The sequence below is a fragment of the Gossypium raimondii genome, chromosome 13 (genome assembly GCF_025698545.1).
Source record: "Gossypium raimondii isolate GPD5lz chromosome 13, ASM2569854v1, whole genome shotgun sequence".
NCBI classification, from domain to species: Eukaryota; Viridiplantae; Streptophyta; class Magnoliopsida; order Malvales; family Malvaceae; genus Gossypium; species Gossypium raimondii.
Window position 1 is genome coordinate 53572160 of NC_068577.1, and position 10532 is coordinate 53582691.

General features: G+C 33.0%; 2 protein-coding genes across 3 annotated transcripts; one reads left to right on the forward strand and one right to left on the reverse strand.

The window, feature by feature from the left end:
* Positions 1-521: 521 nt before the first annotated feature.
* Positions 522-4444, forward strand: LOC105781701 (glycosyltransferase BC10). The gene is made up of 11 exons (XM_052625955.1): positions 522-694; positions 1055-1620; positions 2067-2165; positions 2326-2426; positions 2511-2582; positions 2715-2805; positions 2955-3035; positions 3129-3188; positions 3280-3402; positions 4013-4051; positions 4161-4444. Exons 2-11 carry the CDS (start codon positions 1282-1284, stop codon positions 4290-4292), a joined length of 1137 nt encoding a protein of 378 aa, XP_052481915.1. The 5' UTR covers positions 522-694; positions 1055-1281; the 3' UTR covers positions 4293-4444.
* Positions 4445-6410: 1966 nt separating this feature from the next.
* On the reverse strand, positions 6411-9334 carry LOC105784274 (replication protein A 32 kDa subunit A). Of its 2 annotated transcripts, none has more exons than XM_052626185.1 (10): positions 9167-9334; positions 8865-8975; positions 8589-8686; positions 8337-8378; positions 8141-8218; positions 7768-7861; positions 7578-7649; positions 7409-7488; positions 6973-7041; positions 6411-6863 (listed from the first exon to the last, which is right to left on the reverse strand). In XM_052626185.1, exons 1-10 carry the CDS (start codon positions 9260-9262, stop codon positions 6779-6781), a joined length of 825 nt encoding a protein of 274 aa, XP_052482145.1. In that variant the 5' UTR covers positions 9263-9334; the 3' UTR covers positions 6411-6778. The 2 variants fall into 2 exon arrangements, with proteins under 2 accessions (XP_052482145.1, XP_012465565.1); XM_012610111.2 differs by having other exon boundaries at positions 7578-7670.
* Positions 9335-10532: the final 1198 nt, after the last annotated feature.

Sequence of the window (10532 nt, forward strand, 5' to 3'; positions counted from 1 at the left end):
TTTTTTTCTTCTTATTTTCAACCCACCATATCCACAAAATCCCCATATTATGTCCTCCACCTGAACCTTGGGTTGACCTTTATTTTTGAAAATGACCAAAACTTTAAGTTAAACATGCTTAAACTTCTTTTGCTTGCTTCTCAAGCTAAAATGAAAACATTCCAAAGTTTTGGGTACATGAAATAAGGAACTATTAATGATGAAAAAGTTTATGCCGTTGGGTATTATTGAATGCACACAACACAGGGATGAATGGATGAGATGTGTTTTGGAGTGGACTATGTGACTGTACTTTCCTTTTGTTTTACTATCACTAATAACAAATAATAAATTAAAAAATGGCTTATTAAGTATATTAAAAAAAAAAACTGTAGATAGTGATCAAGTTGAATGATTTCATTTTTCTCCAAGTTGGGAACTTTTGAATGGACAAAGTGGGAAACTTGAAAGAAAGAAAGGAAAGAAAGTGATAGTTTTTTTTTTTTTTTTTCCAAATTAAAAAATAATTTATTTTTTATGGGGGGTGCTTTCTTTAGTTTCCTTCTTAGACTTTAGAATTGCCACTGTTACTAACTGGAGCTGGAACTTGAACTGGATCTGGATCTGGATCTGGATCTCTCTCTCTTTCTCTCTCACTCTCATATTTTCTCAGTACTCTGCATTGTCCTATCAAACCCCATCTCTCAAATTCAAGGTACTCTTGCTTCTCTTCATCACTTCATTGCAACCACTGTTCATTTCTCTTCTCTTTTTTTCCCCCTATTTTCTCTAAGAGTTCTATTCTTATTAGCATATTAGGGTAGGTAAAGTTGATTTGCAGGAGTCTGATGTAGGAATCAATACATAAAAAATCTCTGTTCAATCTTTGCATTGTTCACATGGTGTATGTGACTATGTTTATTTGTGTCTGTGTTATTCAAAATAACAGTATGGTCCCTGCTTTGCATTCAAAACTTGTTTTTCTTTTCAAGGTTGATTAAACTTTAAAGCATATACATGTTTGTTGTATTCATTAAATTGATGTTGTCTTTGTCTACCATCTACCCTTTTTCAGATTATGGTCTGATCCCAGAAAAAGAAACTTAATTGCAGACAATAAAGGGTATTTGTTTGCAGTCAACGGTCAATGGTCAAAACAGGCTAAGTAATAAGATGGTGAGATTAAGGACAGTGAGTGATGGTTTGAGATGCTGATATGTTGCCTTCAAAATCTAGATGAAGGCAACCACCCTATGCAGTGCAGTGGCAACTAAATGTAAAAGCTATTGATATTTCCTCATCATGTCTGGTTCAAGACAGCGTCCCTACCTCAAGAGGCCTGTGTGGATTATTGTATTGGTGAATTTTGTGATCTTGTTCTTGATTGCTGCCTATCTTTACCCTCCGGCAACTTCGGCAGCTTGCTTTATTTTTTCTCCTACAGACTGTACTTTGCTCAATCAGCCACCAGCTCCCAAAATTCCTACTAGGGAATTAACTGATGATGAGACCATCTCTCAGGTTGTAATTAAGGAAATCCTCAAAACACCTCCTGTTGAATCCAACAATCGGAAAATTGCCTTCCTGTTTTTGACTCCGGGTCAACTCCCTTTTGAGCCACTCTGGGCTAAGTTCTTTCAGGTAAGATTTCCAGTTCCTCGCTCGTTCATCGATGTTTTTTGTTTTGGCTTTTCACTCGCGGCCTGCCTTAACATGGCTTTGTTCTTTGTGTGTCTTATGGACTTTGATCTTTGTGTTGAACTTGCTGCCTTGTATGTCTGTCATTCGTATTAAATGAAATTTGGTATCAGCTCTGATAAATGCAAAAGACAGCCATAGATGCTGGTGCATGCTGGACAGAAGTATTCATTTCTTGGCTTTCCAAACTGATCTAAATGCAGGCTAGCCTGCATTTTCTTTCTTTCTTTCTTTCTAAATGCAGGCTAGCCTGCATTTTCTTTCTTTCTTTTTAAAGCTTTTTGCAGGTGAACAAATTATATAGAAACATGGATACACCGATATATGCCTTTGCTGAGGACTATACAAACTTCACTATTAAAAATCACATTGTTTAATCTTTCCTGCAGGGCCATGAGGGTAGATTCTCTGTCTATGTACATGCTTCCAAAGAAAAGCCAGTACACACAAGTCATTACTTCATGGGCCGAGACATTCACAGTGAATCGGTTGGTAGCATTAATCATTTTATGCATTTTGTTATTAAAATTTTGATGAAACCTTTTGTTCCTCAATTTTGATGAATCTTTATCCGCCATTAAACTTCAAATTTCTGCTTGATTATCACTTTATATAGTGTCACCTAAAATAGCAGCTATAAAAATGCAGGTGTCTTGGGGTAAAATTTCCATGGTTGATGCTGAGAGGAGACTGTTGGCAAAGGCACTTTTAGACTCTGATAACCAGCAGTTCGTGTTGTTGTCCGAAAGGTAAATGTGGCATAGGATTTCATTTCTTAATATTCTCATGATAAGTAGTTATCTGAAGTTTTCCCCTTAAACCTTCTTCCACAGTTGCATACCATTACAGAACTTTGACTATGTCTACAACTACTTGATGCTCACTAATGTCAGCTTTATCGACTCGTAAGCAACATTGAACTCTTTCCTTTATCCTGTCCTGTAACTTTAGTGTGAAAAGCCTTTCCATTTGTTGTTGTAAATATTGAGTTTATGAAAACTATTTTTTACCCTCACTTGATCTCTTCCTCTCATCAGTTTTGTGGATCTTGGTCCACATGGATCCGGGAGATATTCCGAGCATATGATGCCCGAAGTTGAAAAGGACGATTTTCGAAAAGGCTCACAGGTAAATCCCTTTTAGACTAATAATATATGGCTTTGCAGCTAAACACTGAAAGTGTAGTTAGATTGAAACAATAGACAATGGTGGACAATTACATTTTGGGGTTTAATCTGTGATTATAAATGAGTAAATCAACTTTTTGTTTGTTTCAGTGGTTCTCCATGAAGCGGCAGCATGCTATAATAGTTATGGCTGACAGCCTATATTACACTAAGTTTAGGTATTACTGCAAGGTAATCTTCCTATTGGACTCACCTTATTGTATGTTTTGTGAATAAGAATATAATGTGATTATATTAACGTCCATGTTATGTGTGTTGTGTCAGCCAAATATGGAAGGGCGCAATTGCTATGCAGATGAGCATTACTTGCCAACTTTTTTCAATGTTGGTACATTTAGACTCGCTTATTCCGCTTGTATCAATAAATACTTGCTTTGATTTTTTATATATTATATTTGTGCATACTTGCATGCAGATGATTGATCCTGTTGGAATAGCAAAACGGTCGGTAACATATGTGGATTGGTCTGAACGGAAGTGGCATCCTAAATCATTTAAGGCCGAAGATATTACATTGAAGTTCCTCAAGAACCTTACAGTAAGTTGTCACATTACATTACATTTTATTTATGTGCCTTGTCTCTACTAAGAGCCCTACGGGTGTAAAGGCTGAGAGTTCTACCATTAATGACCAATTTGCCGTAAGTCATGGGGTTCGAGTTAGACCATGCGTAAAATCTTCAGTTTGCCACAGTTCCAACTGTTTAGGCATTTAAAACTGCTCCACTCTCTGTGGAGTAGGGAAACAGAACTCGCTAACTCAAATGGGAGCATGCTCTACCATATGTTATATAGTCATGAGGTTGAGTCAGACCATGCGCAAACTGATGAGTTTGCACATGTTTCCGCCCTGTTCAGGTATCATGTGGCATTCATATTCTGCATCTCTCAATAGAGTGGGGAAACAAAACCCTCTAGCTCAAGCGGTAGCATGCTGTCCCATCAATGACTTATATGCCATAGGTCATGAGATTGAGTCAAACCATACGCAAATTCTTCAATTTACCATAGTTCTACTCTGTTCAGACACTATCAGTCGTTCACATTCTTTGAACCCATAAAGGGCCTCAAAACCCCAACCAGAATTAGTAAGAGTGTGTTGATTGGTGTAGATTTAAGAAAGAAAAACTCTGTGTGTTTTTTTGCAGACCATTGACGACATAGTCCATTTCACAAGTGATGAAAAGGTAAAAAGAGTATTTATTTTGTTTTCATTTTATTTTTGTACTCTCATAATAAAATAATAAATAAAATGGGGGGTGTTAGTGTATTAATTGGTATGGGTGGTGGGTGCAGAGGATGCTTACAGGACCATGCCTGTGGAATGGAATAAAGAGACCTTGTTATTTATTCGCAAGAAAGTTTTATCCACAAACATTGGAGAGGTTGATGTTCTATTTCTCTAATTATACAACACTATCTGTCTAGTCTTTCCCTTTCCCCTTGCCTTTCCCTAGTGCTGTGATTAATGTTATTATTCTTTGATTTGATGGGATCAGTATCACAAGCGGACTCAGATCAATGTCATTCAACAGGATTAAAATTTTGATTGATAAAAGGTTTTATTTTAAGGGTTTTTATTTCAGGGCTTTTAACATTAATCTCATTATGGAATCTTATTATATTTATTATTTTTGATACAATGTCAAGAACTATACATAGTTCCTTTCGACTCTTAAATAGGAGTATAATGTGCTTCAGCGCACTCAAACTTACGTTCCCTTACATTGACAATAATACCGATGCCCATCGAACTGATACTCAATCGGCGAATCACATAGCATTTGACTTCAGACATAGGTAGGAAGAATAGACCAGTGAGAAAGAAGAAGCTGTAAAATTTAATGATTCATAGGCATCCTTTTGTATACAAGATTTGTAATGATTATAATATAATATTGTGCTCCTAAACATTAGGAGAACTATTCAGAATTATTATCAGATTTTTAATAATTATTTAAATTAATGCGTATTATATTTTTTGGATAATATATTTTAGTTTGAATTCCTGAATAAATGTTTTGAATATATAAATTTAATAGGATAATACATTTTAATCGATTTCTCTAACCAACCCAATAAAATTAATTTAATTGAACTAGTTTAATCGAATTGGCTCGGTTTTAATTGACTTCTGTTCACCCATAAAGACATAAACTAGAAGTTTAGGGTTTATACATTTACAAAAATGTTCTTTTGAGGTTTAAAACTTAATAAATTTAAAAAGTAGAAGTGAGTTTCTTCTACAGGTAGTTGGACTAGGTTTAAATTCTAGAGTCGACATTATTAGGATGACTTTACTTGAATACTACTTTCAACGTAAGAAAAATTAGGCTCAAATCATAAAATAGATGGAAACACCTATAATTATAAAAACAAAAAAAAATTAATAATAAAAACACTTCAATTCATCGTGACAATATAATTAACAACAAATAATATTTTATTACTTCAAAATTTATGTACAGAATAATTACTTGTACATTAGTATATCATATAGTATTACAGACTATAATAAACACATTTAAATGTCAATTGAAACAATGTTTTTAAATTAATCTAAAATAATGTAAAAATGAAATTTAATTTTAAAACAGATTTAGAAATTAAAATATTTAGAAACCAATGGAAATAATATATTTAAAAATAAATTAAAATACCATAAAATTTAAAAACTAAAATCTTTAAAGTTACAAATTTGTTAACAAAAATTTAAACCAAAAATATTATTAAGAATTTTAAAACATGACTAAAATATTTATGTAATTATGATTAACAGTATTAAGTTTTTAAAATGGATTATATTGTTAAATGTATTGAAATGTGTTATAAAAACCATAAAAATTGAAAAAAAGTCTTAAATTATTATTAAAATTATAAATTAATATAATTTGTAACCATGTTAAATTTCAAATTAAATGATGTTGTAAATTGATATAAAATAATTTTGAAAATGCAATAAAAATAGAAAAAACAATAGATTTTAAAAATAGTTTTGAATAACATATTTTTAAAATACATATCAAAACAATTAAAATTTGGCAGGAGTATTACCTTTTACACATTTGAGTATATGAGTTGCGAATAAACTATTTCAAATGGTAATATTTAACACACTCATGATTTATTTTTAATAAAGAGAAAATTATTTATTATAGACCGTGCGGTCTGTGTGATTTAGTTATCAATTGACACACACGAATACAATCTATTGTAAAATTTATTAGAAAGAAAAGGATTTATTTTCAAAACTTCTAACATATCTTGCTGAGAACCAATATTTAAATGAAAAGCCTAGACTTAATTTACCATATATATAGTTAAATTTGTTTGTTTTTACCTTTTATTATTTTTGTATAAAACAGAGAAACATTAACGAAAATTTGATCAGTTAGTATACTCAATAATTTGTTTTAAAACTAATTTACATGGTTAATTAATTACGGAAAAGCCAATTATATTGTTATTGTGGCTAATTAATATAATTTGTATTTTATAATCAAATTAAAATTTTGCTGAAATTAAAAAATAATAAGTCAACTGATATATCAACAGAAGAATGTCATCCCTTGTGGCAATACCAAGTCATTCATACAAAAGATTTCTTTGGATATATTTCATATAATATGATATCTACCACTAAACGAATTTCTCTACCTATAAATGTATTTACTATAATATGATACTTGCATTCTAAAACTAGGCAGAACTCATTGTGTTGTGTTGGTGTGCTTCAGCCTAGGAATGATGCCTAAAAGATTGAAGCATGCAATTCCATTCTACAAGATTGAAGCGTGCAATCCAATCCAAGCAAATATATCATACAAATAAAGTATAAGAAACGACAACATCCATCACCAGTCATTACAGACCCAATTTAACACCTAATTCCAAGCTAAGCTATGCTCTGAAACTTAGAGACCTTCTACAGCCTTGTAGTGATAATCATCAATGGAGGAGTAAACCAAACCTTCCCTTTCAAGAAACTCAATCGCATCCCTACCACAAGAGAAGAGAAAAAAAAAGCAAAAATTAATAAATTAATAGATGAATATTTTACATATACATAACTAAAATAACTCCAAAAGTATATTCATCATGTACATACTTGATTTTCTCTAGGGGAGATTTCAACTGTTGTGAAAGTTCGTCTACGTGTATCCCCATTTCTCGATCACTGTAAATGGTAATAACCGGCCAGTCAAATCAATTCAGAAAATCATTAGTAAGTTAAAAATTCCAAGTTTGTTCCTTTGATGGAAAGCCCCAAATAGCTATTCAAGCCAACCAAACGTAACATGATGTTTAAATAGCACCAACCACCACCCTCCAAAACAATTCTCTAAGAGCAAACAAGGCATTCTTCAAGCAATGCATCATTCAAGTTCATGAAAAAGCTTGATTTTGATTAAGTTGTATGGGTAATCAGAACTTGCTTCTCATCTATTGCAATTCATTCAAGTTGCATACGGGTTTCCCAATTGAAAATTTTTGAAGCCAAGTTTCTTCCCTAGGGGAAAAAAAAGTTTTTGTTCAGTACTTACATGTTTGAAGGTTGCTGCAGATAGTTCAGAACCAATTTATCAAAACTCTTGAGTCCATCAGCATTATATTGCATAGAGAACTGGAAAAAGAAAAGATAATATTTATTGGAAGAAAAAAAAAAGAGAGGATTTAATGGAAATGATAAAGTTTGATATTTTGATTTCATACATCATTTGTCGAAGCTGGGTGGTGCCCATTTGATGCACCCCGCACAGGAGTGCCGAATGATGAATCTGGCGCCTGTGAGGCCAAAACACTACCCTGTGATTACAATTAGCATAAGGGAAAAAACCAATCAAAAGCCATACTCATCTCCAAGAGAATAAATCAAACTGTATAAGCATCTTAATATGCAAACCTCATTAGCTTTAGACTGCACTTTGGAATTCTGCAGGTGGAAATGTATGCACTCAAGATAGTGGCAAGTAACTTCATCAAAATTTGTCACCAACCTAGAATTGCAAGCAAACCAAAGAATATTACATATCCAAGCTAGTCTGTTGATTTATGATTAATAGGTTAGGCAATTAATTAGATAACAAATATAAAGGATTCTATATGAACAATTTGTCACATGATATGGATCAGATGCCGTTGGAAATCTTAGTGAGATCAGATTCAAGCACAGTTCAGATACTATCAACAAATTGTGGAATGTGATAACAATAAAAGGGAGATCCCAACCTTGCAAATCTATTGGGAAACTAGGAATTTTATTTATGGAAACATACCTCACAGAGAAGGCATTTAATTGCCTCTTGCTTTGAAAAGTTTGCAAGTGTCCATTAACACGAACATAAGTCCCATCTCTATAGCAAAGAGAAATTAAAGAATGAAACAAAATATAATAATATAAAAGCATATAATGACATTTCAAAGCAAGAAACAATAAATGCTTGATTGAATTAAATGAAGGAGAGAACTTACTCCAAGGCATCCAAGTCTCCTGTGTCGAGTCTTTCAGTTACCCTGATTGAAACAGAAAAAATCGTTTAGAGAAGTAGATACAGATTTCAAATCAAAATTGCTTCTCTCATTTCAATATTGATTTTTAATGCGGTGTTGAAACAAAAAAAAAAAAAAAACCACTAAGGTTACCAGTAATGCAGGGAAACGAATTAAATAACAATAGGACGACATTCATAATTCGTAGAATTAAAATGGAATCTACCGCTTTACCATCTTATACATTCAATTCGGCCTGTTCCATCATCGAGGTGGAAACGTAAATCTGAGGACCTTGAATTTTTGTTAAACACCATGCCAACTACAGTTACCTGAACCAGCAATGCATCCGAAAGTAAGATAAAAGAAAGAAGAATGAATTAATCAAATAACTCGATGAGTTATGAGGATTTCTTCAAATAAGCTAAGAGATTTGTAACTGTAGATGCCCAGATTTAAACACTACGATTCTTTTCAAGGGAAACAGTGGAAGGATCTAAGAAACGGTACATTGGCAACATCAACACCATCAATTATGAAGCTGGATTTCTCATCACCAGATTGAGATGCTTCACTTATCTGCTTCACCGTCGCTGGTACCAACCCCTGCATATCACGGATCTGCTAAACGCCAAACAGGTAAAAACGTGAGATTAGATCGATCGACTTCAACAAACATTCAAATTTTCAAATTTCCTCTACTAGATTTATTTGATTTCCCCTGGCGCGAAACAATTCTGCCGATATTTTCCCGGCTGCCAAACAGAACATAGGAAGGATAAGGACATAAAGGTTAAAGAAAGATGACTGACCCTAGCAGAAGATGGAGTTGAGCCACCAAGCTGAGAAGACATGAATCCGCCACCGGCCAAGGGGGAGCTGTCTTCAAACTGACTACTAGAAAACATGTTTGAAACCCTAAAAGCAGAGATAGCTGATACGAGAGAGGCAGAGACGAAAATGAAACTGAAATTAATTCTATATGCAAACTATATAAAAGTACTTGCAGTAAAGAGAAAAGTTGGTTTACCGCTTTAAACTTTCCCGCCAACTAGTCTGTAATTTTCCCGCCTGATTTTTCATTTTAACAAAGAAATTCAAGAAATGGGCCGCAACCTTGTGCCCATTCGATAATAGCTCCTCTACTATATACAACTACTGTTAACCTTCTGTCATAGCGTAGTGATAGGAGGCTGTTTATTCAGCCCAATTTGCATTCCTCTTACTTGAGTCCACTAAGTGTAAAGAACTAGTCAGCAATTTTCCGATTAGAGTTGTCATGGCCGAGTTGGGTCCTAACAAGACTTTAGACCCGGTTGCTAGATTTGGTTCCATTCTAAAAATTGGGATTAAATTTTTATTCAAGTTCGACCTGGATAAAAATACTAACATCCGGGCCCAATTCGATCCAGCCTGTATTAATTTTTAAAAATTTTATTTTTATATAAAAATAAAAATATAATACACCAAAAATATTAAAATAAATATTTTCCGAAACAAAATAAATTTAAATTTAAAAAGTCTTTAAACTTAAGTAACACTAAAATAAGTGCAACTTAACAAGCAAATACCTCTAAAATAGTAGCAAAAGTAATAATAAATCAAGTGTTATACAATATCCAAACATTAACAACAAAATAATAACAACATAATAGTGAAATAGTAGCAAAACAGTGGTAAAAAGTGATAAAACAGCAACAAAACATGGAAAAACAACAACAAAAATAAAAGGGGGCTTTTATTGAAAATTTTAGTTGGGGCCGAGCCAAAACCTTACCCGAGGCTTGGTCTACTTTCTAAACGGGCATTTTTTTTTTTGCCTAAGCCCATTTTTTTGTTTATATTTTTATTCAAATCCTCTCATTTTTGGAGTGAACATTCAGATCGGATCAGGTGGTTCGGCCTATGGACAACTTTATTGACGGCCTATGGACAACTTTATTGACGACTGACCAAAAATATTTTAAGAACGGTTAAATAAATTAAATTTTCCTTTATATATATATTAAAGATATAAAATTATTATAATAGCGAAAACAGTACTTTTGTTTGTGAATAAAGCAGAACAGGAGCTGTAAAAGATAAATTAGAAAACAACTAATTTAGCAAAAGTAATGGCTAAACTACACTAACTGCCCCTGAAATTTGTTCAAATTTTCATTTTTATCACTGACCTTT

What these genes read in the sequence shown, in the direction of transcription:
- LOC105784274 (XM_012610111.2), bottom strand. Translation starts at nt 9,262, where the DNA reads ATGTTTTCTAGTAGTCAGTTTGAAGACAGCTCCCCCTTGGCCGGTGGC. An exon ending in CAACTCCATCTTCTGCTAGG is followed by an intron (nt 8,976 to 9,166) that starts GTCAGTCATCTT and finishes GGCGTTTAGCAG; the next exon opens with ATCCGTGATATGCAGGGGTT. An exon ending in CTGCAGCAACCTTCAAACAT is followed by an intron (nt 7,042 to 7,408) that starts GTAAGTACTGAA and finishes TACCATTTACAG; the next exon opens with TGATCGAGAAATGGGGATAC.
- LOC105781701 (XM_052625955.1), top strand. Translation starts at nt 1,282, where the DNA reads ATGTCTGGTTCAAGACAGCGTCCCTACCTCAAGAGGCCTGTGTGGATT. An exon ending in GAGACATTCACAGTGAATCG is followed by an intron (nt 2,166 to 2,325) that starts GTTGGTAGCATT and finishes ATAAAAATGCAG; the next exon opens with GTGTCTTGGGGTAAAATTTC. An exon ending in AATGTCAGCTTTATCGACTC is followed by an intron (nt 2,583 to 2,714) that starts GTAAGCAACATT and finishes TCCTCTCATCAG; the next exon opens with TTTTGTGGATCTTGGTCCAC.